A 21,519-nucleotide genomic window follows, 5' to 3' on the forward strand; every position below is an offset into this window, starting at 1 on the left:
TACACTCACAAAAGCTTGGATTTCTTTCGCTGTAAAATATATTTTCAAAATCTGACACGATAGGTGGATTAACAACAAGCTAAGCTGTGTTTTGGTATATTTCACTTGTGATTGCATGATTATAAATATTTTTTGTAATATTTTTGCATATGGCGCCCTGCAATTCTAGCGGTTGTTTAGGAAAGTGATCCCGTAAAAGGGATCCGTAGCACAGAGAAGTTAAACCACTCTCAAAATTATTGCTTGAGATATTGCTCTCAAGAAGCTAATTTGGTTTAGTTTTTTAACATTTTAATTTAAAACAATCACAGTAAGGTACTTAATTGTTACCCAGAAATTATTTGATATTGAAATAAAAACGACTGCATTGGACCTTTAAGCTTGACTTATGATCATTTCAAATAATTACAGAGCTCCACTGCCAAGTTGGTTGACAGTATATATTTTATTTCCCTGAACTCATAGAGAGGGTGGAGACTGACTGACCTTGGCACCGCCTCCCTCCGACAAGCATGTAGCCCTTCTGACATTCACAGCGGTAGGAGCCCATGCTGTTGATACAGCGCCCCCTCTGGCAGTTAGAGGGACGCTCACATTCATTTATATCTGAGGGAGGAAAAGACCACAATCAAACGGCAACTGTGTGTTTGATCACCAGCTCTATACAGTGGACATGTTACTCATACTTCACTAGTAGTGTAAAAACATTGTTAACATGTCCATGAAGCTATAGTGATGTGATTAATAGGAAGTAGTTCCTGCCTTCACAATGGCTGCCCTCCTGAGTGCGCTGGTATCCTGGGTAGCACTGGCACTGGAAGGAGCCTTCTGTGTTGACACAGCGCCCGTTGGCACACAGTCTTTCATCCTCACACTCGTCAATGTCTGGAGGGGAGAGAAGGAGACATGCAGTCTGTCAATAAAACCTGTACACCCATTGGTGTTCTTTGTTCAATATTATGAAGAAATACTGGTAAACACTATACCACTGCAAGTCTGCAAGCATATAATGGTGTGTGTGTAGAACTAAAAGATATTCTATTCAATGTTAATGAGTACACTGACCTCTGCAGCCTTTGCTGTCTGCAGCTGGGAGGAAGCCTTCATTACAGAMGCAGCGGTAGGTTCCTGGCAGGTTCTCACAGCGCCCGTTGGGACACACCCCACGCTTCTGGCACTCATTGACATCTAGTGGAAAGAGAGGGATTGCAGGCAGTGATTTACACTGAGTATACAACACATCCCTCACTGATGTGACTCATTAAATCCACTTAAATCAATATAGCTGAAGGGGAGGAGACAGGTAAAAAATGTATTTTTAAACCTTGAGACAATTGAGACATGGATTGTGTATGTGTGCCATTCAGAGGGTGAATGGGCAAGACAAAAGATTTAAGTGCTTTTGAACAGGGTATGTTAGTAGGTGCCAGACGCACCGGTTTGTTTCAAGAACTGCAACGCTGTTGGGTTTTTCACGCTCAACAGTTTCCTGTGTGTATCAAGAAAGGTCCACCACCAAAAGGACATCAGACAACTTGACACAACTSTGAGAATCCTTGGAGTCAACATGGGCCAGCATCCCTGTGAAATGCTTTTGACACCTTGTTGAGTCCATGAACTGACGAATTGAGGCTGTTCTGAGTGCAAAAAAGGGGGAGGGGGGGTAGAACTCAATATTAGGAAGATGTTTCTAATGTTTGGTATACTTATGGTATATAAACCCTAGATTATTGATGCTATGTATTGATCATTGAGAGACTTTGAAGCCATCGGTCATCCATATTGGCACTCCCCAGTAGGAGCAGTCCTCCACAGGAATTCATGGAATTCTACAGTATTTCAATTGAATGTTTCAAGGACAGAATTACATGTATTTAAGTATTTTGGTTGTTGTAGTGGGGACAGTAACATTAGTAATCTAAAACAGATATGAAAATGTAGGAAATGCTTTATWAWTTTTTTTCATTTTGTATTTTTATGTTTAGCTCACATAATATAATTTAAACGTATTKKTTAAGGTGTCTGTAATATAATAAACGTGACAAAAAAACGAATGTAGACATTAATGCATGCATTTATATAGCTTCCAAAATATTTTTTACAACGGTGGGGGTATCAAGATGGGGGCACGGTGGCTTCAGCACAGCGATCCCTATCAGTCATCTAGTGTTTATATAAACAATTGGTTGCAGGTTGCAGGGGGTAGGGGTGGAGTATGGGGGGATAGAAACACATTCAGTAATACAGAGGAATACCAGCTCTACACAGCCCTGACTGACTGGATTCGCTTGGTGCCCGTTGGAATCCTGCCTGCTGCTGTGTGTCTGGGTCAGACTCCCTCTGGCTGATTTACTGACTATGACTGATCAAGTCCATTCTCTCCATCACACAGCTCTGAATAGTGAATACCTTCCATGTCATGGTTCAGACAAAACACACTGGGGAAGATCAACATATTAAATGTTCAGAATCAATATTATACTTTATCTACTTATTTGACTGGCCTTCATAGTTTTTCCATAAGACTATCCTATTCACCATTCAGTAACGCCGACTACGGTGACATGGCCACTAGGTGGCAATACATCACCAAACGTAATGTTAGTTAGAAACCATAGAACAACAGCGAGATAGACAGTTAAAGGTAACAAAGGGAGTTGATTGGTGTGTGTGTTCTCTTTAGTATGTGTTTATCAATGTGTATGAAGACGTAGGTCTCACCGTAGCAGACCCCACCCTGGGCCTGGTGACCAGAGAAGCAGGGAACACACTCATAGGAGCCTGGAGTGTTCTCACACTGCTCATTGGGACAGCTGCTGGGGTCCAGACACTCATTTATATCTGAGACAAGAGAATACACCAGACAAACACAGCCATTCATACACACAAGAGCATTATTAAACCAATGCAGACACACATACACATACATTGAGTGTAGAAAACATTAGGAACCCCCCCGCCTTTATGGCCACAGAACAGCCTCAATTTGTCGGGGCATGAACTACAAGGTGTAAAAAGCGTTCCACAGGGACGCTGACCCAAGGCTTAAAAATCCTTATTTTACCTGTCTCCTCCCCTTCATCTACACTGATTGAAGTGGATTTAACAACTTATATCAACAAGGGATCATAGCTTTCACCTGGATTCACCTGGTCAGTCTATGTCATGGAATGAGCATTCTTAATGTTTTATGCACTCAGTGTACTTACACATAGAACACACACAAATGTAGACAAACATGCACCCTACGAATAGAGAAACGAGGACAGCAGCAGTGCATACCTTCACACGCTGGCTGGCGTTGGGACTTGCTCCTGAAGCCTTTGTGACAATCACACTTATAAGACCCTGGCAGGTTAACACACTGACCCCCCTGCCCACAGATGTCCGGCTTGGAGCACTCATTCACATCTAAAGATAAGTCCAAAACACACTAATGAGAAATCACAAGTGACAACGTAAAGACAAAACAGCGAGAAACAGAGAAAAMAAAACATATAAACCCACACACCACCCACCTACACATCTGAGTTTCCCATGATACACCAAGAGCTTGTAGCCATGGAGACAACGGCAGCGGTAGGAGCCTTCTGTGTTGATGCAGATGCCTCTTCCATGGCCACATGGCTCAGCATCACACTCATCATCATCTGGTAGAGAGGGGTAACTTGGAGGTTTAGGGAATTGGGAGGTTACAACTCCTTTTGAGAATTGACACGCAAGTTCAATGAAACTATTCTGAAATATGGTTCGTTATATGYCTCTGGTCAAAATACTTTGCCCAGTAAATACCTCCCATTCTTTTGGKCATGTCTCTGTCAGTCCCTTGACTTACCCACACAGGCGTTCCTCTGAGGGTGGAGCCGGTAGCCAGCGTAGCACTCACACTTGTAGCCAGTGTGCACATTGACACACTCCCCATGGCCACAGAGGTTCCTGTTCAGCCTGCACTCGTCTGTCTCTGCTGTGGGGAGGGGGGCACACAGCAATCTACATAAGARGGTTGATCTCTGGACTGTACATCCCATCATGGAGACGACAACGTTGCAGCTCTTAATGTGACCATGAGATGGTCGTTTTGATTGGACTGTGTAGTGGAACTCACGTGAGACCTGCGTCTGTGCCACCTCCAGGGGGTCACTGTCTGGGTTCAACCTGATGATGGGTGGAGGGGTGGGCTTGGTGATGATCTCTGTAGGATCAACCAGAGAAACACACAGACCCACTCAATGCCCCATGTCTCCCTGAATATCATCAGGCTTTCCTAGTAAAAGGTCTCTCTTGACCTCAACAGGACTTTCTGGATGAATTCAAGTGAAATAAAGAATAAAGGAATGAGAGGGCGTACCAGGGCCGCGGGGGGCGTGGGTGGAGAGCTGCATGGGTGTGGTCGTCTCTGGAGGCTCCTCCTACAGGACAGGACATAGAGACACAGGCCAGTATGAAAATGCAGGGGCACAACTTTCACTGGGGACATTCTGAACTTGCATTTTTGTTCCCTCCAGTTTTATCACTGGAATGTGATACAAAACGAGGCAACGGTGTGCTTTAGGACCATGCGGAAGCCTCAGAGCGGTCGGGTAGGCTGTTTGGAGTGTTTATCCAACTGGATAAAAAGAAAATAGGCCCCTCCACTTCTAAAACCAAAGTTGCACCCCTGGCGAAAATGTATGCACTCACTACTTACTGTAAGTGCTCTGGACAAGAACGTCTGCCAAACGACAAAAAATGTCAAAAATGTKAAATGTAAGAGGAGCTGCACACACACAGTCTCTCACACAATGACTGTTGTCTAAAGGAAAATAGATTCTTACCGGGGGCTTGACTTCTGAAAAGAGAAACCACAGAGAAAAACAGGTAAAAATGCAGAATAATTACATATTGTAATTCACAGATTATGAATTTTAGGAACTATTAAATAACAATAATATGAAGGCATCCCAATAACCTGACAMAATGCTCTCACAAGCTTAGCAATATCATCTTTCTAAGTGACTAAGAYACTCCAGAATGTAGGACATCTGTTGGCAGGCAGACAAAGGTAATCATGCCAAGCCTTCATCTACGTCTTGGGAAAGCCACGGTGACGTACTCACCCTCCTGCTTGTGCTCCTGCTCCAGGCTGGTGTGGATCTGAGGAGGGAACGCCACCGTCTCCCGGACACTATGGAGGAAGTAGCCCTTCCCTGCTGGACAGATCTTGCTGAAGGAGGCTGGGGGACCAGGGAGAGAGGACAGAGAAGGAAAAACAGGGGATCAGATGAGCACTAATCATACAGCATATCACCTGTCAAATATTGGAAAATGTACCCCGCTCTCCTCTTGCATTCTACTGACCTGTGCCGTCTTGGGGACACCTCTCACAGCTGGAGCCCCATGCCTTGCCCACGGTGCAGCAGCACATCTCCTGGGACAGGCGCGTGGGTAGGGCGTGCTCACAGCGACCCGCATCCGTTGCCATGAGGAAACACTGAGCCTGCTCCACCGGAGACGGAGACTCTGACAGCCAGGACCAATCAGAACAGAGCAAAACCCAACAGAGGTCTGAGCTAAGACTTTAGGCTGACAAAAGAGGTAAATCGGCGTAGTGCTATTTATTGAGAGGAAAATCATATGAAATTTCTATAATTTCAGATGAGTGGCATTTTAAATCATGGAAATAATGGATGTGTAAAGACAGCACGCAAAATATTGGGACATCAAAGCTAAGCTGTCTGCTTTGGTGACAGCTTTGTGGATGTGAAACACATTTCAGCCTCTCGATTGCCAACAAATAAAAAAAACAATTTAACACTTCACAGTCTCTAAACCAGCCCCAGATGGGAGGAGACAGGAGAATAAAGTGAATAGTGCTGCTGCTACTGAAAACGATATGTCTGTGCTGAGTGAATGCAGAGTCTGTGTAGAGKAGGGCACAGATTCACAAAACCTTAAGAAAATGTTTTTTCCTTAACTATAGATTTATGAGGAAAGTTAAGCAAATTTGCTGTTCACCTTAAAGGTTCTTGGAAATGTTCTTGCATTATTTCTTATGTTTCTCCTTACGCAAAAAGTTTAAAAGTTAGATTCTTGAAAATAAAGTTATTGAATTTGTTCTTGAAAAAGTTATTAATTCCAAGATAAGTAAACCATTGTCTTAAACTCAGGGCAGTGAGAGAATATGCTAATGAAGGCAACCAAACATGTTTATTTAACTTGATCTGAACATTTTAAACCCAAGAACATGTTTTAGAACAATAATCTCGGTACGAAATATGCTAACGTGATTGTCATTGCTAGCTATATAGCTAGCTGTCACACCCTGATCTGTTTCGCTAGCTGTCACACCCTGATCTGTTTCACCTGTCCTTGTGATTGTCTCCACCCCCCTCCAGGTGTCGCCCATCTTCCCCATTATCCCCTGTGTATTTATACCTGTGTTCTTTGTTTGTCCGTTGCCAGTTCGTCTTTTTTGTCAAGTCAACATGTGGTTTTCTCAGCTCCTGCTTTGTCCCAGTCTCTCTTTTCTCGCCACCCCGGTTTTGACCCTTACCTCTCCTATCTCTGAGCCCCCTGCCCGACTACTCTGCCTGTCCTGACCCTGAGCCCGCCTGCCGTCCTGTACCTTTGCCCCTATACTCTGGATTATCGTCCCCTGCCTGCCTTGACCTGTCGTTGCCTGCCCCTGTTGATATAATAAACATTGTTACTTCGACAGTCTGCATCTGGGTCTTACCTTGATTCCTGATACAAGCTAAAGCAGATATTTGAAAAGTTCATCAGGAAATCATGAATTATTAAGAAATGTTGGAGGAATTGCACTTATGAACTTTTGATTTTTTTTCTTAAGAAGCTTCTTAAGGTTTTGCGAAATAAGTGTTTTGTGAATCTGGGCACAGGTCTGTCTGGAAAAGGTTCTGAGTCTCACCCACACATCTGGTCCTGTCCAGGGTGAAGCCAGGCTTACAGGCACACAGGAAACTACCCTGGGTGTTCAGGCAGTCCCCGTTCTGACACACCCCCTGCATGGTGCACTCGTTGATGTCTTACAGGTGAGTGGCAAAGAAAAAGAGAGTGGGGGGAGAGAGAGAGTGGGGGGAGAGAGAGTGTGGGGGGAGAGAGAGTGTGGGCGGAGAGAGAGAGTGGGGGACAGAGTGAGGGAAGAGAGAGTGAAAGAGAAAGTGAGGATTGGCTTGTCAGAGAAGCAGTAGCTGTAGGACATGGGCAAAGATTTACACTCATACCAAATGTGTACCAAACAAAACTTGGTTCATGTTACCTTGACAGTGGGTGCTGTTGAGTCTCTTGTAGCCCAGAGGGCAGGTGGAACCATAGTCCTCTATGATGGTCTGCAGCTTCACTCCAGCATCTGAGGGGGAAAGCAGGGAATGAGGGGTGAAAAAAGGGGGGACAAAATGTAGGAATGCGAGGGGAAGGGGACACACTACACACAGCTCATCAACAAAAATAAATACTATTCATCAAACACTGGGTAGAACATTCTAGAAATGTTTGCGAATCTGAGAACAAAGACTAATCCAGTAATGGCATCATCCTACGTCAGAACTCTCCTACTCTGTTTCTAATAGGAGTAGGGTCTGAGATAATTTTTTCCAGTTAGTCATACACTAAGCAGCTAGCTCATTCAGCTGTTCCTTGTTTTGTCTGGACACACTGTCAACATAGTAAGTGTGTGTAATACCATGGGACAAATGATTGATCAGAGCCTAGGTTTGAGAGATTACGGCAGAGGAGGCTGGTGGGAMGAGCTATAGGAGGACAGGCTCATTGTAATGGCTGGAATGGAATAAATGTGGTTTCCATATGTTTGATGTGTTTGCTCTCGTTCCATTTATTCAATTCGAGCAAATACAATGAGCCCGTCCTCCTATAYCTCCTCCCACCAGCCTCCTCTGGATTCTGGGAATCCCAAGTCTGAGCAAGAGAACCAAGGAGTACTACGAGGAGGAAAACAAAAGAGGGGTAAAACAAACACACCAAACAAACTCCACCTCATCTGGGAAATAGAGATTAAACAGAAATGAATCAAATGAAGATAGAAAAATATAGAAAACAGTGATCGATGAGTGCATTGATGACTACCAGGCAGAAATATGTCAAGAAAACTGTGGGAACATTTCCCCCAYAATACCTTTCAAAAATAGATTGAAAGAAAAGTACAACTTTAAAAAGTTCAATGCTTCCCAAGAAAGGCCCAGAATCATATTTTCCGCTTCTCCCTTTTGTCTGTTCATTCACAGAAGCCTTTTCATACAAACAATACAACGTTCCTACAACGTTACTAGAAAATAGACGAGAAGCATGCCAGACAGGGATCCCGCTGTCCCAAATTTAAAGAATAACCAGAACTATCCTTTTCTTACAAAGGTTTCTTTGTCTGACTCACAACTGAGGAATGGAGTAATAGAAAAATGAAGTGGACAAGATTTTCGTGGGGCGCAGCTTGAAATTCAATCTTCGGAAATTTGATGACAGTATTCCACTGGCCTAGCACATGGGAAGACACGTAACTGCAGGGTACTTCTCTCTCTCTCTCTCCCTCCCTCCCTCTCTTTCTCTCTCTCTCTCTCTCTCTCTCTCCCTCTCTCTCTCACTTGAGCTCATACACACAAATACACACACACACACACGCACACACACACGCTTATAAAACACAGACATACACATACATTTATTGTGTTAACGCAGGAAAAAAATGACATGAGCTGGGAATGAATGATTTGTGGGGACGCTTGATGTTTTTTGCTCCGTGAACAAATGACTTAATGCCTATAACAGCAGAGAGATCCAGATCTGCCAAGGAGTCAGATTATAAACAATGGAAAGTCAGTTATCACACATTGACAGATAATAATCAAGATACATGACAGATATACAGTTAGAGATGGAGGACAGAAGATCGCAAATGAAAGAATGGCAGATCACCAGTATTTCAGAAAGGACACACACACACACACACACACACACACACACACACACACACACACACACACACACACACACACACACACACACACACACACACACACACACACACACACACACACACACACACACTGAGGCAATTGGTACTCACATGGTAGCTTGGGACATTTATAACATTTGTTTTGTCCCCAGGAGTTCCCCACACTTCCACAGCAGTCCTCCTGATTGGTCAGTACAGGGAGAGGGGTACTGCTACACTGAAGCACATGGTGTGAAAGAGAGAAATGCACAAAATAGCATTTGAAAAAAACACAATACATTTATTGAATGTAAAGTGTTAATCACTGTGTTGATGGGCGGTGTAACTCACAGCTTGTTTGGGTGTGGTCTCCTGGAAGCACCGCCCCCTGGGTTTGTGCGTCTGAGGGGTCAAGCGTGTCACAGTTTTATGAGGGGGCTTGGAATTAGATTGGTCGAGAGGACGGATGACAACGGATGTGTCGTGTGTATGGTGGACACGCACATTAAACTGCACTGAAAAGAGAGAGCGATAGTGAAGGGGGTGGGGAGAAACACATGGGAGATAACATGAATATGACTACAGTTCTGTATAATGTCACCCAAAATAAACTTCTACAGTGGCAAGAAAAAGTATGTGAACCCTTTGGAATTATCTGGACTTCTTCATAAATCGATCATAAAATTTTATCTGATCTTCATCTAAGTCACAACAACAGACAAGCACAGACTGCTTAAACTTATAACACACAAGTTKTTGTATTTTTCTTGTCTATATTGAATACATCATTTCAACATTCACAGTGTACATTGGAAAAAGTATGTGAYCCCCTAGGCTAATGACTTCTCCAAAAGTCATTGCAGTCAGGAGTCAGCTTACCTGGAGTACAATCATTGAGATGAGGTTGGAGATGTTGGTTAGAGCTGCCCTGCCCRATAAAAAACACTCACAKAATTTGAGTTTGCTATTCACAAGAAGCATTGCCTGATGTCTCGYACAAAATAGATCTCAGAAGACCCAAGATGAAGAACTGATGACTTGCATAAAGCTGGAAAGGGTTCCAAAAGTATCTAAGGGAGAGGTGTACTGCTACACTGAAGCACATGGTGTCCACGGTAAGACACATTGTCTATAAATGGAGAAAGTTAAGCACTGTTGCTACTCTCCCTAGGAGTGGCCGTCCTGCAAAGATGACTGCAAGAGCACAGCGCAGAKTGCTCAATGAGGTTAAGAAGAATCCTAGAGTGTCAGCTAAAGACTTACAGAAATCTCTGGAACATGCTTACATCTCTGTTGATGAGTGTATGATACGTCAAACACTAAACAAGAATGGTGTTCATGGGAGGACACCACGGAAGAAGCCATTGCTGTCCAAAATAAACATTGCTGCACGTCTGAAGTTCGRAAATGAGCATCTGGATTCGCTGGCAAAATATTCTGTGGACAGATGAAACTACAGTTGAGTTGTTTGGAAGAAACACACAACACTATGTGTGGAGAAAAAAAGGCACAGCACACCAACATCAAAACCTCATCCCAACTGTAAAGTATGMRGGKGGGAGCATCATGGTTTGGAGCTGCTTTGCTGCATCAGGGCCTGGACAACWTGCTATCATCGACGGAAAAATGAATTCCCAAGTTTATCAAGGCATTTTGCAGGAGAATGTAAGGCTATCTGTCTGCCAATTGAAGCTCAACAGAAGTTGGGGGATGCAACAGGACAGCGACCCAAAACACAGAAGTAAATAAACAACAGAATGGCTTCAAKAGAAGAAAATACGCTTTCTGGAAAGGCCCAGTCAGAGTCCTGACCTCAACCCGATTGAGATGCTGTGGCATGACCTCAAGAGAGCGCTTCACACCAGACATCTCAATAATATTGCTGAACTGAAACAGTTTTGAAAAGAGGAATAGTCCAAAATTCCTCCTGACCGTTGTGCCGTTCTGATCTGCAACTACAGAAAATGTTTGGTTGAGGTTATTTCTGTTATTAAAACCAAGGTTTCACATACTTTTTCCACCCTGCACTGTGAATGTTTACACGGTGTGTTCAAAAAAGACATGAAAACGTATAATTGTTTGTGTGTTATTAGTGTAAGCAGACTGTGCTTGTCTATTGTTGTGACTTAGATGAAGATCAGATKAKATTTTATGACCAATTTATTTGAAGTCCAGGTAATTCCAAAGGGTTCACATTATTTTTCTTGCCACTGTATATTGGCACAGGTATTAAAATATACAGAAATGTGGCTGTGGTTTCAGTGACAACAGCTTGACATGATGGGTACCTTCTGATGAGTGGTGACCTGCCCCTTGTGCCAGGGGCAGGGTGAACACAGAGTGGGTCTGTGTCAGCTGTGGTCGCCCCATGGCCGCCTGCTCTCCCTGGCTCTGGCCGTCTGGCAGCACCGACAGGGTGTATACGGGCTGCTTGTTGCCACGCGCCGCCTGGGCCTCGGGCATCTGCCGTAGCGGGAACTGGCACAGCCGACCAGTGAAACCTGGCGGGCACAGGCAGTGAGTCCGCGAGCTGCACACCCCTCCATTCATACAGGTCAGTGGACACACAACTAGAAAGACAGGGAGAGAGAAAAAGGTGTTGTTATTGAATACAAACTAAAACACATCACCAAGCCATGAGTAGTATAGGAAAAGAGAAACAAAGCACATGTCAAACATCATCCATCAACATCATGTAATGTCAGCCCTTTTTCATTTAGAGCATTCTTTTAAACAGGGAACAGTTGGGACTTCTACAATAGCAGGGAACAGTTGGGACTTCTACAATAGCAGGAACATAGATCCAAAACAAAACCCTGATGTCCGCAGCTTCCAGTATGAGTCACTTTGGATTTCGGGACTAAATGCCACGGTCAAATCACATCAGTTCCATGTGCAAATAAACTGCCTCAGCCAATCAGCAGCAGGGAGCAGAAGTTGAGAGCTAGATGTTCCGGTTTTCCACTAAGTTCCACTAAGTTCCACTAAGTTCCACTAAGTTCCACTAAGCCGTTAACAAGGCGACAATCCATCTTAACTCCTCCTCCACATTTACTAGATTGGTTGAAAAGTGCAGAAGACCACCTCCCCCAACATGTTTGTTTCTTCTCCTCATCAAGCCCAGTATGTAGGGCCTTGAAACTCAACTCTGGACCTCGAAGCCAGTTCCACTGCATTTTTTTCATTGTTCCCCTCTAATCAGGGACTGAATTAGACCTGGAACACCAGGTGTGTGCAATTTATTATCAGGAAGAACAGAAAACCAGCAGTCTCCGGACCTCGTAGGGTAAGAGTTGAATGACCCTGACTTAGGGGATGTAGTTTCAGACGTATCTTATARGCCTGCTACGCTAGGTTAGGGCAGAGCAGAGCAGAGCAGAGACTTGAAACCACAGGAGCTCTGCTATGCCATATATACTGCTCCGTAGGTTTCCCTTTGTGTTTACTTTTCTAGGAGCTGCTTTTCTCCCTAAAGGACAATCAGATGAAACAGTGGGGGCAGAGTACACACCAGACTGAGACCATCAGCAGAAATAATACCCAGGAAGAGTGGTGCATTAATAACGCACATATTAGAATAGACATACCACAAATTGCACTAAATAATATAAACAGTAACAAATGGACATTTTTACAATTTATCATTCCCAAAATGTTGTAGTTGTCACGTTCCTGACCTGTTTTCCCTTGTTTTTGTATTTATTTAGTATGGTCAGGGCGTGAGTTGGGTGGGTTGTCGATGTGTGATTTTTATGTTGGGATTTTGTGTGTTCGGCCTGGTATGATTCTCAATCAGAGGCAGCTGTCAATCGTTGTCCCTGATTGAGAATCATACTTAGGCAGCCGGGGTTTCACGTGTGTTTTGTGGGTGTTTGTTTTCCGTGTCAGTGTTTGTACCACACGGGACTGTTTCGTTTGTTTAGTCTGATCCTGTTCGTGCGTTCTTCGTTATATGTAAGTTCACATGTTCAGGTCTGTTGACGTCGTTTGTTGTTTTATATCGTTTTTTCAGTGTTCTTCGTTTCGTCTTCTTTAAAAAATAAATCAAACATGTATTCTCCACAAGCTGTGTTTTGGTCCGATCCATGCTCCTCCTCAGACGAGGAGGAGAACAATCGTTACAGTAGTCTCTCTATGTCCCATATTGTGTTCATGAAAGAAGTCAGAAGCGGAAGCTCAMTTGTTTGGATGTCTTGCCCTGCAGTCTAACATAACAGAATCACAGGGATGCAGGCAGCGTGAGTCCCTGGGCAGGCAGGCAGAGAGAGAGAGATACGGCTCATCATGTCTGACGGAGACCCACCCAGTGGTTGAGAGGAGGCCTGTTCGTGTTACCCGCCCGGCAGAGCAAAGCTCCACACACTGGAGCAATTAGCCCTGGACTGCCTCAGAGTCTAGGCCGCTGTGTAATAACGGGACTGGATGCCCTCAAACACAACAGGGACATTTTTAAACCAATGAAAGTCAAGGAAAATAGCAACTGGAGAAATCCCTCTAATGTTTAAATGTGCAGCGGGGTGGGCTGGGCTGTTCTGACGCAGCCTGCACCATAATTACCCGTGACAGTGGTCTTTAACCCAGAGCAGGCAGCTACATGCAGCAGTGGGTTACTGGGGAGGCTCACAGATAGCAGGGGAAAACATGGAGAGTAATCCAGCTGGAGAAGGACTTCCCTAAAAGGGAGAGTGGAGAGCAGAGCTCTCCAGACATCTATTGTGTGTCTGGCTGACTTTTTGTCTCAGTATAGAAAGAGAGAGAGAGAGAGAGAGAGAGAGAGAGAGAGAGAGAGAGAGAGGAGAGAGAAGAGAGGAGAGAGACTATCGGGAGCGCACAGTACTACATAGAGCCCTTGACTAAACATGGTACTCTATTCCAATATAAGTAAACTCATCAAGCAGTAAAATTAGATTAAAAAACAGATAAAAATACACGTTACTGAAACAGCGGGACCTGTAAGGCAACACAAACATAGACACATGCATACAAACACAATAACATACGCACTAATACACACATGTATCACATGGATTTTGGGGTGTTATAGATATGTGGTAGTAAGAATCGTAGGCCTTGGAGGGCACACACTTTATATGTTGTGAAATCTGTTATGAATGTATTGTAAATGTTTTTAAAATGTATACTGCCTTCAATTTTGCTGGACCCCAGGAAGAGCTAATGATCCATAATAAATGAATAAATTCAATACAAAATACAAATTGGGAAGAACAGAGAAAGAAGAAAGAAAAGACAGGAGTGTAACTTCCATTCGCACCGCCGACTATATAACTAAAACCCACAGAGACCTGGAGAGAGACAACATAGGAAAAGTCTGGTAAGGCTTGGGACAGGCCGGTCTCTCAGAGAGAGCAGAGTAGACCCCTCTGACACACACACACACACCACACACACACACACCAACCATCCCACCCACAACCACACACACACACACACACACACACACACACACACTCAAGCTATACTTAGGTCCCCTCCATGACAAACAACAGGAAGGGCTCCTTTGAAAAAAATAACACAGCCCTTAGGTAACGGTACTTCAAATTATATTTCTGTCTCCAAGAAAATGTTGTGCACATGCCATGAAGCAGACTGTACTTCACGGTGGTTAAAAAAAATAACACAGCCCTTAGGTAACGGTACTTCAAATTATATTTCTGTCTCCAAGAAAATGTTGTGCACATGCCATGAAGCAGACTGTACTTCACGGTGGTTAAAACAAATCAGGTGAATGAGTAATTATTTTTGATGTTTAGAAGTAACAGACACTGTAGCACAGGGCTGTCTGCCATTTCAAGCACATCTCTTGATGTGTGCTTGTATTTAGAATGGTATTCCCTTCCCCACAGATTAGCTACAGTAGTTGGATGGAGGACTGTTGACTCACCACATACAGTAACTAATCAGGTAGAGAGGGTGGACCTCCAAGTCCACTAATCAGTCTACACCACACTGACTGGATCAGGAGACCAGGACTCAAACTGGTCCTCTTACAGTGTACAGGAGGGGTTTAAACTAGACTCTCCCCCACATCTGCTTCGTCTATCTAAACCAACCCAGGGCAGTTTGAGAAACATGGGCATAATACACATGGACTAATGCTTTCTGCAGACTGTCTGGGTGAGTGAGACGATGTGGGACTGTTTGTAATGGTCTGAGTGTAGCTGGTGCAGAGGAGTCAGGCGCAGAACAGCAGAGATGAGTAACACAAGTAACTTTACTCAAATATTCCAATAACATGTCGTAATACCGAGCCCACAATAACGGACCGAACATACATAAAACAATCACGCACAAAAACCATGGAGAAAACAGAGCGTTAYATAATGAACATGTKATTGAGGAATTGAAACCAGGTGTGTAAAACAAAGACAAAACAAATGGAAAATGAAAAGTGGATCGGCGATGGTTAGAAGGCCGGTGACGTCGACCGCCGAACGCCGCCCGAACAAGGAGAGGGACCGACTTCGGCGGAAGTCGTGACACTGTTATGATCRAGTCATGATAACATGTGTTCCACTGCATCCCTGAATTATGAAARCCAACTGGGCACAGAATGTCTGCAGAGGTGAAAATGTCCCACTCTGTTTAGTGGGTAGCAGACAGTGTCAGAATGACCTAGCGTAGATCATCTGAAACACTAGAGCCACCCAGCTTTAAGCTCTATTACCATGCCAACAAATGGGCAAAGACTGGTGGAATCAAAGTTGTTTCCATGTCATTTTAACACAAAATGTCTATTCGATGACGCTGAATCTCCATGGAAAACTGATTGTACTTGCAAAAAGTCATCAACGTAAGGGAATAAAAAAWAAAAAACGAACATAAATCCAATGACATGGTGACATTTGTTGTTGATTTCACATTGAATTSACGTTAGTTTACAACTCAACCAAATGTAATACAAAACMATATGTTGAACTCACGTCTGTGCCCAGTGGGTGGTGCTATCTAGYCTATATTATACAGCACTATATATTATAAAGCACTTCTATGAAACCCATGATCCCAATATGGATATCKATTCTCGYCCCCCACCATTAATAARGAGGCCCAAATCCTCAGGGGATGTGTTTTAAATTATCCTCACATGTCACTTTCACATTATACAATTTTAATGCCATGTCTTTGGAAATAGATTTCATACTCAAAATTGGCTCACAGGTATGTTCCAAACCGTATATAAAGGGAAAATCTTTTTCCTATCKAGCATGTGCTGGAAGCGAAAGAGAGAAAAGACGGGGGAGAGGAGGAAGGAGAACTGACTTTTTTGTGTGTTTCAAAGCTCTTCTCAACATAGTGTTTTATGTGACAGAAGAGTGAGAGCTCCTTTCTCATAATGCCATGATTTAGACTGAGACAGACAGTGTGTAGGGGAGGAACTGCAGGAAACTGAGACAGACAGTGTGTAGGGGAGGAACTGCAGGAAACTGAGACAGNNAGAGGGAGAGAAAGAAAGAGGGATAGGAAGAGAAAGAGAGAGAGAGAGAGAGAGACTATGGGAGGCGCACAGTACTGTGGAGAGAGGGGAAGAAGGGGGGAGAGTGTGTGAGAAAGAGAGAAAAAAGAGAGAAAAAGAGAAAGAAAGAGAAGTAAAATAGAAAAAGTGCAATGAAAGAACCATCAGAGGGATCCAAATTAATCTGCTGTTATCGCTTCTCCAGATGCAGAGAGACTTTTTCATAAATACATACCTGTCATTCTTAAACTGTAGTGTGAGCAAGCTGAGACAACGATACACACATAGATACGAATGTACACACACACACACACACACACACACACACACACACACACATACACAAAGTGTGTCCACTGATGCATTACCACAGATTTGGCACACTAACCAGCCTGGTTTCATATACTAGACGTAACATGGTAAACGTAAATCCGGGACACTCAAATTAGTATGATATGTTACGTTTGGTATGGTTACATAAGACAGAAGGTTACTTAAGGCAAAAACTAAAGTACAGTGGTTGGTCGGAGTGGATGGGTGGGAAATAAAACGAAACGTCTAGCAATCCAAAGGTTGGTGTTTGAATYTCATCACGGACAACCTTATTATTTTAGCAACTTTGCAACTATACTGAACAAAAATATAAATGCAACATGTCAAGTCTTGGTCCCATGTTTCATGAGCTGAAATAAAAGATCCCAAAAATGTTCCACAACCACAGACCATGTGTAACCATGCCAGCCCAGGACCTCCACATCCGGCTTCTTTACCTGCAGGATGGTCTGAGACGAGCCACCCAGACAGCCGATATAACTGTGGGTTTACACAACCGAAACATTTCTGCACAAACTGTCAGAAAGCTTCTCAGGGAAGCTCATCTCCGTGCTTATCATCCTCACCAGGGTCTTGACCTGACTGCAGTTTGGCGTCATAACCGACTTCAGTGGCCAAATGCTCACCTTGGATGGCCACTGGCACGCTGGAGAAATGTGCTTTTCACGGATGAATCCCAGTTTCAACTGTACCGGGCAGATGACAGAGAGCTTGTATGGCGTCGTGTGGGCGAGTGGTTTGCTGATGCCAACGTTGTGAACAGAGTGCCCCATGGTGGCGGTGGGGTTATGGTATGGGCAGGCATAAGCTACGGACAACGAACACAATTGCATTTTATCGATAGCAATTTGAATGCACAGAGATAACGTGATGAGATCCTGAGGCCCATTGTCGTGCCATTCATATGCCGCCATCACCGTTTCAGCATGATGATGCACGGCCCCATGTCACAAGGATCTGTACACAGTTCCTGTAAACTGAAAATGTTCCAGTTCTTCCATGGCCTGCATACATCGGACATGTCACCCACTGAGCTTTCTGGGATGCTCTGGATCGACGTGTACGGCAGCGTGTTCCAGTTCCCGCCAATATCCAGCAACTTCGCACAGCCATTGAAGAAGAGTGGGACAACATTCCACAGGCCACACGAAGATCACTTTGCACAAGTCAAGATTCATACTTCTTCCTCCACTTTACACAGAAATAGACATTTCTTTTATCTTTTAACTGCATATCCCGCTCATCTCCGGTTAATTCCGGAACTCCATTGAGGATTTACTACTCATGTTTAGTAAAACCTTGTGGTTTCTATACTTATCTCAAACTCCACTCTAGTGTATCTATTTCTATGGTCTATCTATGTGCTTTTTCATTAGTCCAATTACTATAGCTGTTATCTGCACAATCTTATGTATGTGTCTCTTTTCGTAGATGGTCAAACCTATTTTGCGCGCCTCCGGTAGTTCTTGCCTCCCTTCCTACTAATATACTTTAGATCAATTACTTCAACCAGTTTTACTTTTAGGTCTTACTGTTAGATAGTTCCATTGGTAGTGCATGCAGATACCTTCGTGCCATTCCGGAAAATCTATGTGTATGTATTTCTAATTCTGATTAAATTACTCCTATGTGTAGGCTCACATTTATTAGCTTATTTTGCTATCTCTTAACCTATGTGTTTTTCCTTTCTTGAAACTTTATCTATAGAGGTGTCTTTCGCGGAAACTAGGTTTCACCCTTATACAACTATAAGCTATTTTCCAGGGGTCGTAAATCCTAGTCAGCAGCCTATTTTTCTGTTGTTGCTTGTTCTTTTGACGTTAATATCTCGTATCTCACTCCGCTATATTAGGTTTCCCTTCTTCTTCTTTAGTTATATAGGTAGTGGCCACTGATAGTCTTGGTGGTAGCCACTGATACCTCGCGTCATTTACGGACCCTCTACTATATTCTTGATCAAGATATTCTTTAGTTTAGGTTTGGTATTGCAGATACCCGGTGTCATCACGGACCCGCTCTACCGCTGCTGGTGGCTCTACACCAAATTCCTATCTTCCATTTGCTAGAATACTTTGTTGCCTTTAAACTTTTCTCTGCACAAAATTCTAAAGATAGGTCACCAGGTAAGAATGCCCTATGGGAATTTAAATCAACACCTAAACTACACAAAAACAATAAAATACATTTCTGATGTAGCCCAAGCGTCAATTCCCCAAATTCGTGAATAAAGATTTACGACCTTCTCGTAGACTGGGAAAAGCAATGTAGGTTGGATCTCGTCACACCTCTGTCGTGTACCAGTTCACCATGGCTGAAATAAACCCTCAATTCAGAGGTCAGTTTTGTCTTACGGATCCTGGATCCGCCCGTGCATGGTTTTCCGCAGTTCCTTGGGACGACAGAGGCAGGTATTGAGATCCGGCTCGAAAGACCAATTGTTAGGAGAGTTATGTTCTCATGTTCGTTAACCAATTCAATTAAATTATCAGTCTGCTATATCAGGATTGTAGGATACTGATAGAAATGAAAAAGACAGAGGCCCAGTCTACAATAGTCAAATGTTTATTCACGGAAGTTCTGGCGTGCACAGTACGAGATCTTCATTTTATAGCGACACACATACTTACACACAAACATTAGGTATCTACCCAGCCGACAGAGATTAGGGGAGTCCGTGAGAATAGCTTCTTCCGCCGTCCCAAGATAGGGAGAGACCTGGGAAGTTCTCAGTGCCCCAGCCAAGGTCGGCATCGAATCTGGCTCAGACAGTCTGTTATCAAGATACTAGACATTTGTCACCAAAACGTTAATTCTGACTAAGAACTACACTCCAGGATATATTATTATTCTACTGACTAAAACCACACACAGCAATAAAATAATCTAATGATTCTAATCACTTTCATACATGCATTAAAATAATCTAATGATCTAATCAATTTCATACATCATATGTTTCAGAGTTATGGTTTCAGAGTGTAATATTCTAATCATTTATTAAAACATAATTAAAACATATCCCCTATCATCGGTGACTAGGTGGGGTTAAGGATAAGTTTAAGGTTAGGTTTAACGTTAAGAGTTAGGATAAAGGGTTTAGGTTAGGAGAAGGGTTAGCTAGCATGCTAAGTAGTTGCAAAGTAGCTAGTAAGTACACTGAACAAATATAAACGCACTTGCAACAATTTAAAAGATTTAACTAGTTACAGTTCAAAGAAGTAAATCAGCCTCCCAAGTGGCACAGCAGTTCATTAACAAGTGACTGAGACACCTGCAGTGCTGAATCAGCATGTTCGGCGCGATGTTGGTCACTGGACAACTCGGGGAGGTGCTACGAGGAAGGTGGGAGGAAGTTAAATCAGCTACAACAAAGACCCATTCTCGAACTCGTCCCACCGATCCAGGCTGCCCGTGTCAACCTGGCTGTGACAGGAGTCCCATATGGCGGGCGCCCAATTGGCAGCTCCACCTGGCCGCGAAGGTTAGGGCACGAACTTGTTGCTCTTTGGGACGGGGACGGATGCTTAAGTCGGCGGCCTATTGGTTGTCTGTGCGCGCATACTCTAGCATTTAGTGCCAGCGCCTCGTGGACGAGCGATGGACTTCGGTTGTCGAGTTCAGCATGCAAGATCTGGTGTGATAGTCTCCGGCAACAATTGGTGAATGTGGGTTTAACTTTTAACCTCCTGCCGCTACTCCACATCCGCGCGACTCCGGAGGGGCGTCCATCAGGTAAAAGACCTGACTATAGCATCCTGGGTTGTACGTGACACGAAAGCCCTGTCGATGCAGTGCTTAGATCTGCTGTGCATTTTGGAGTGATTTAGTTTCTTTGAACACTGTCAACTCTAGTAATCCTTCTTACCACATGTTTGCAAAGGCCTCGTGATGTATAGCGTCCACATGTAATAAAGCATTCTTAATAAATATCATTATAGGGTCACAGATGTCACAGCAGAGATGAACGAGACTGATCTTGATGAATCACAGTCATCATTTTACCTGATAGTGTTTTCTAAAGAGATGTTTTCACAGAGCGACTACGAATTTACCACGCAAATACTCACTTACGCTATATAAACCCTTCTACATTTCTAAACCTTCACGCTTTTCCCTCACACCACCTCTCCTAACGTAAATCAACTTAAATCTGTTCTTACCACCCGCACTAGTTTGCTAGTTGAGAGAGGGATATGTTTAATTATTGACTCCTTCACCCCAACTGATTAGAATATTAACATCTGCAACATAATCTGAAACCATATGATTGTATGAATCTTGATAGATCACTTAGATTATTTTAATGCATGTATAAAAGCTGATAGAATCATTAGATGTATTTTATTGCTGTGTGTGGTTTCTAGTCAGTGAATAATAATATAATCTCCGGGAGCTGCTCCATCTCTTAGTAGTTATGGTTTTGGGTGAAATATGTCTAAGTATCTTGACCTAACACCGACTGTCTGGAGCAGAATATCGATGCCGACCTTGCGCTGGGCACTGCAGAACTTCCCAGGTTCTCCCCTGACTTCTCGCGCGCACCACACGCCGCGACAGAAGCTATTCACGATCCCCTAATCTCTGTGCTGGGGTAGATACCTCCATGTGTTTTGGGTGTGGAAGTATCGTGTGTCGTTATGAAAATGAAGGATCTTCCGTACTGTGCCGCAGAAGTTCCGGTGCCTAATTACATTGATCTTGGGTAGCCTGGGTCTGTTTTTCCTTTCTATCAGTATCCTAACAATGAATAGCAGACTGAGTAATTTAT

At 43.6% G+C, this 21,519-nt stretch overlaps 1 protein-coding gene across 5 annotated transcripts in view; it reads right to left on the reverse strand.

Annotated features, from left to right (window-relative positions):
• The window catches only part of LOC111964216 (latent-transforming growth factor beta-binding protein 3-like), a 74,909-nt gene that overhangs the window by 8,451 nt on the left and 44,939 nt on the right, over positions 1-21,519 (reverse strand). For 3 of the 5 annotated variants that reach the window (XM_023988012.2, XM_023988011.2, XM_023988009.2), the window contains exons 2-18: positions 11,233-11,514; positions 9,296-9,459; positions 9,077-9,182; positions 7,259-7,348; positions 6,908-7,024; positions 5,338-5,499; positions 5,097-5,213; positions 4,815-4,828; positions 4,349-4,409; positions 4,106-4,192; positions 3,836-3,964; positions 3,519-3,650; positions 3,283-3,411; positions 2,722-2,841; positions 1,066-1,188; positions 763-885; positions 487-606 (exon numbers count right to left, since the gene is read on the reverse strand). In XM_023988012.2, coding sequence (XP_023843780.1) covers positions 487-606; positions 763-885; positions 1,066-1,188; positions 2,722-2,841; positions 3,283-3,411; positions 3,519-3,650; positions 3,836-3,964; positions 4,106-4,192; positions 4,349-4,409; positions 4,815-4,828; positions 5,097-5,213; positions 5,338-5,499; positions 6,908-7,024; positions 7,259-7,348; positions 9,077-9,182; positions 9,296-9,459; positions 11,233-11,514 — 2,076 coding nt within the window. Of the gene's footprint in view, positions 1-486; positions 607-762; positions 886-1,065; positions 1,189-2,721; positions 2,842-3,282; positions 3,412-3,518; positions 3,651-3,835; positions 3,965-4,105; positions 4,193-4,348; positions 4,410-4,814; positions 4,829-5,082; positions 5,214-5,337; positions 5,500-6,907; positions 7,025-7,258; positions 7,349-9,076; positions 9,183-9,295; positions 9,460-11,232; positions 11,515-21,519 lie in introns of all 5 variants that reach the window. The other 2 variants (XM_023988010.2, XM_070443661.1) reach the window with 2 other exon arrangements.

This window comes from Salvelinus sp. IW2-2015, linkage group LG5, assembly GCF_002910315.2.
Source record: "Salvelinus sp. IW2-2015 linkage group LG5, ASM291031v2, whole genome shotgun sequence".
Lineage (NCBI taxonomy): Eukaryota > Metazoa > Chordata > Actinopteri > Salmoniformes > Salmonidae > Salvelinus > Salvelinus sp. IW2-2015.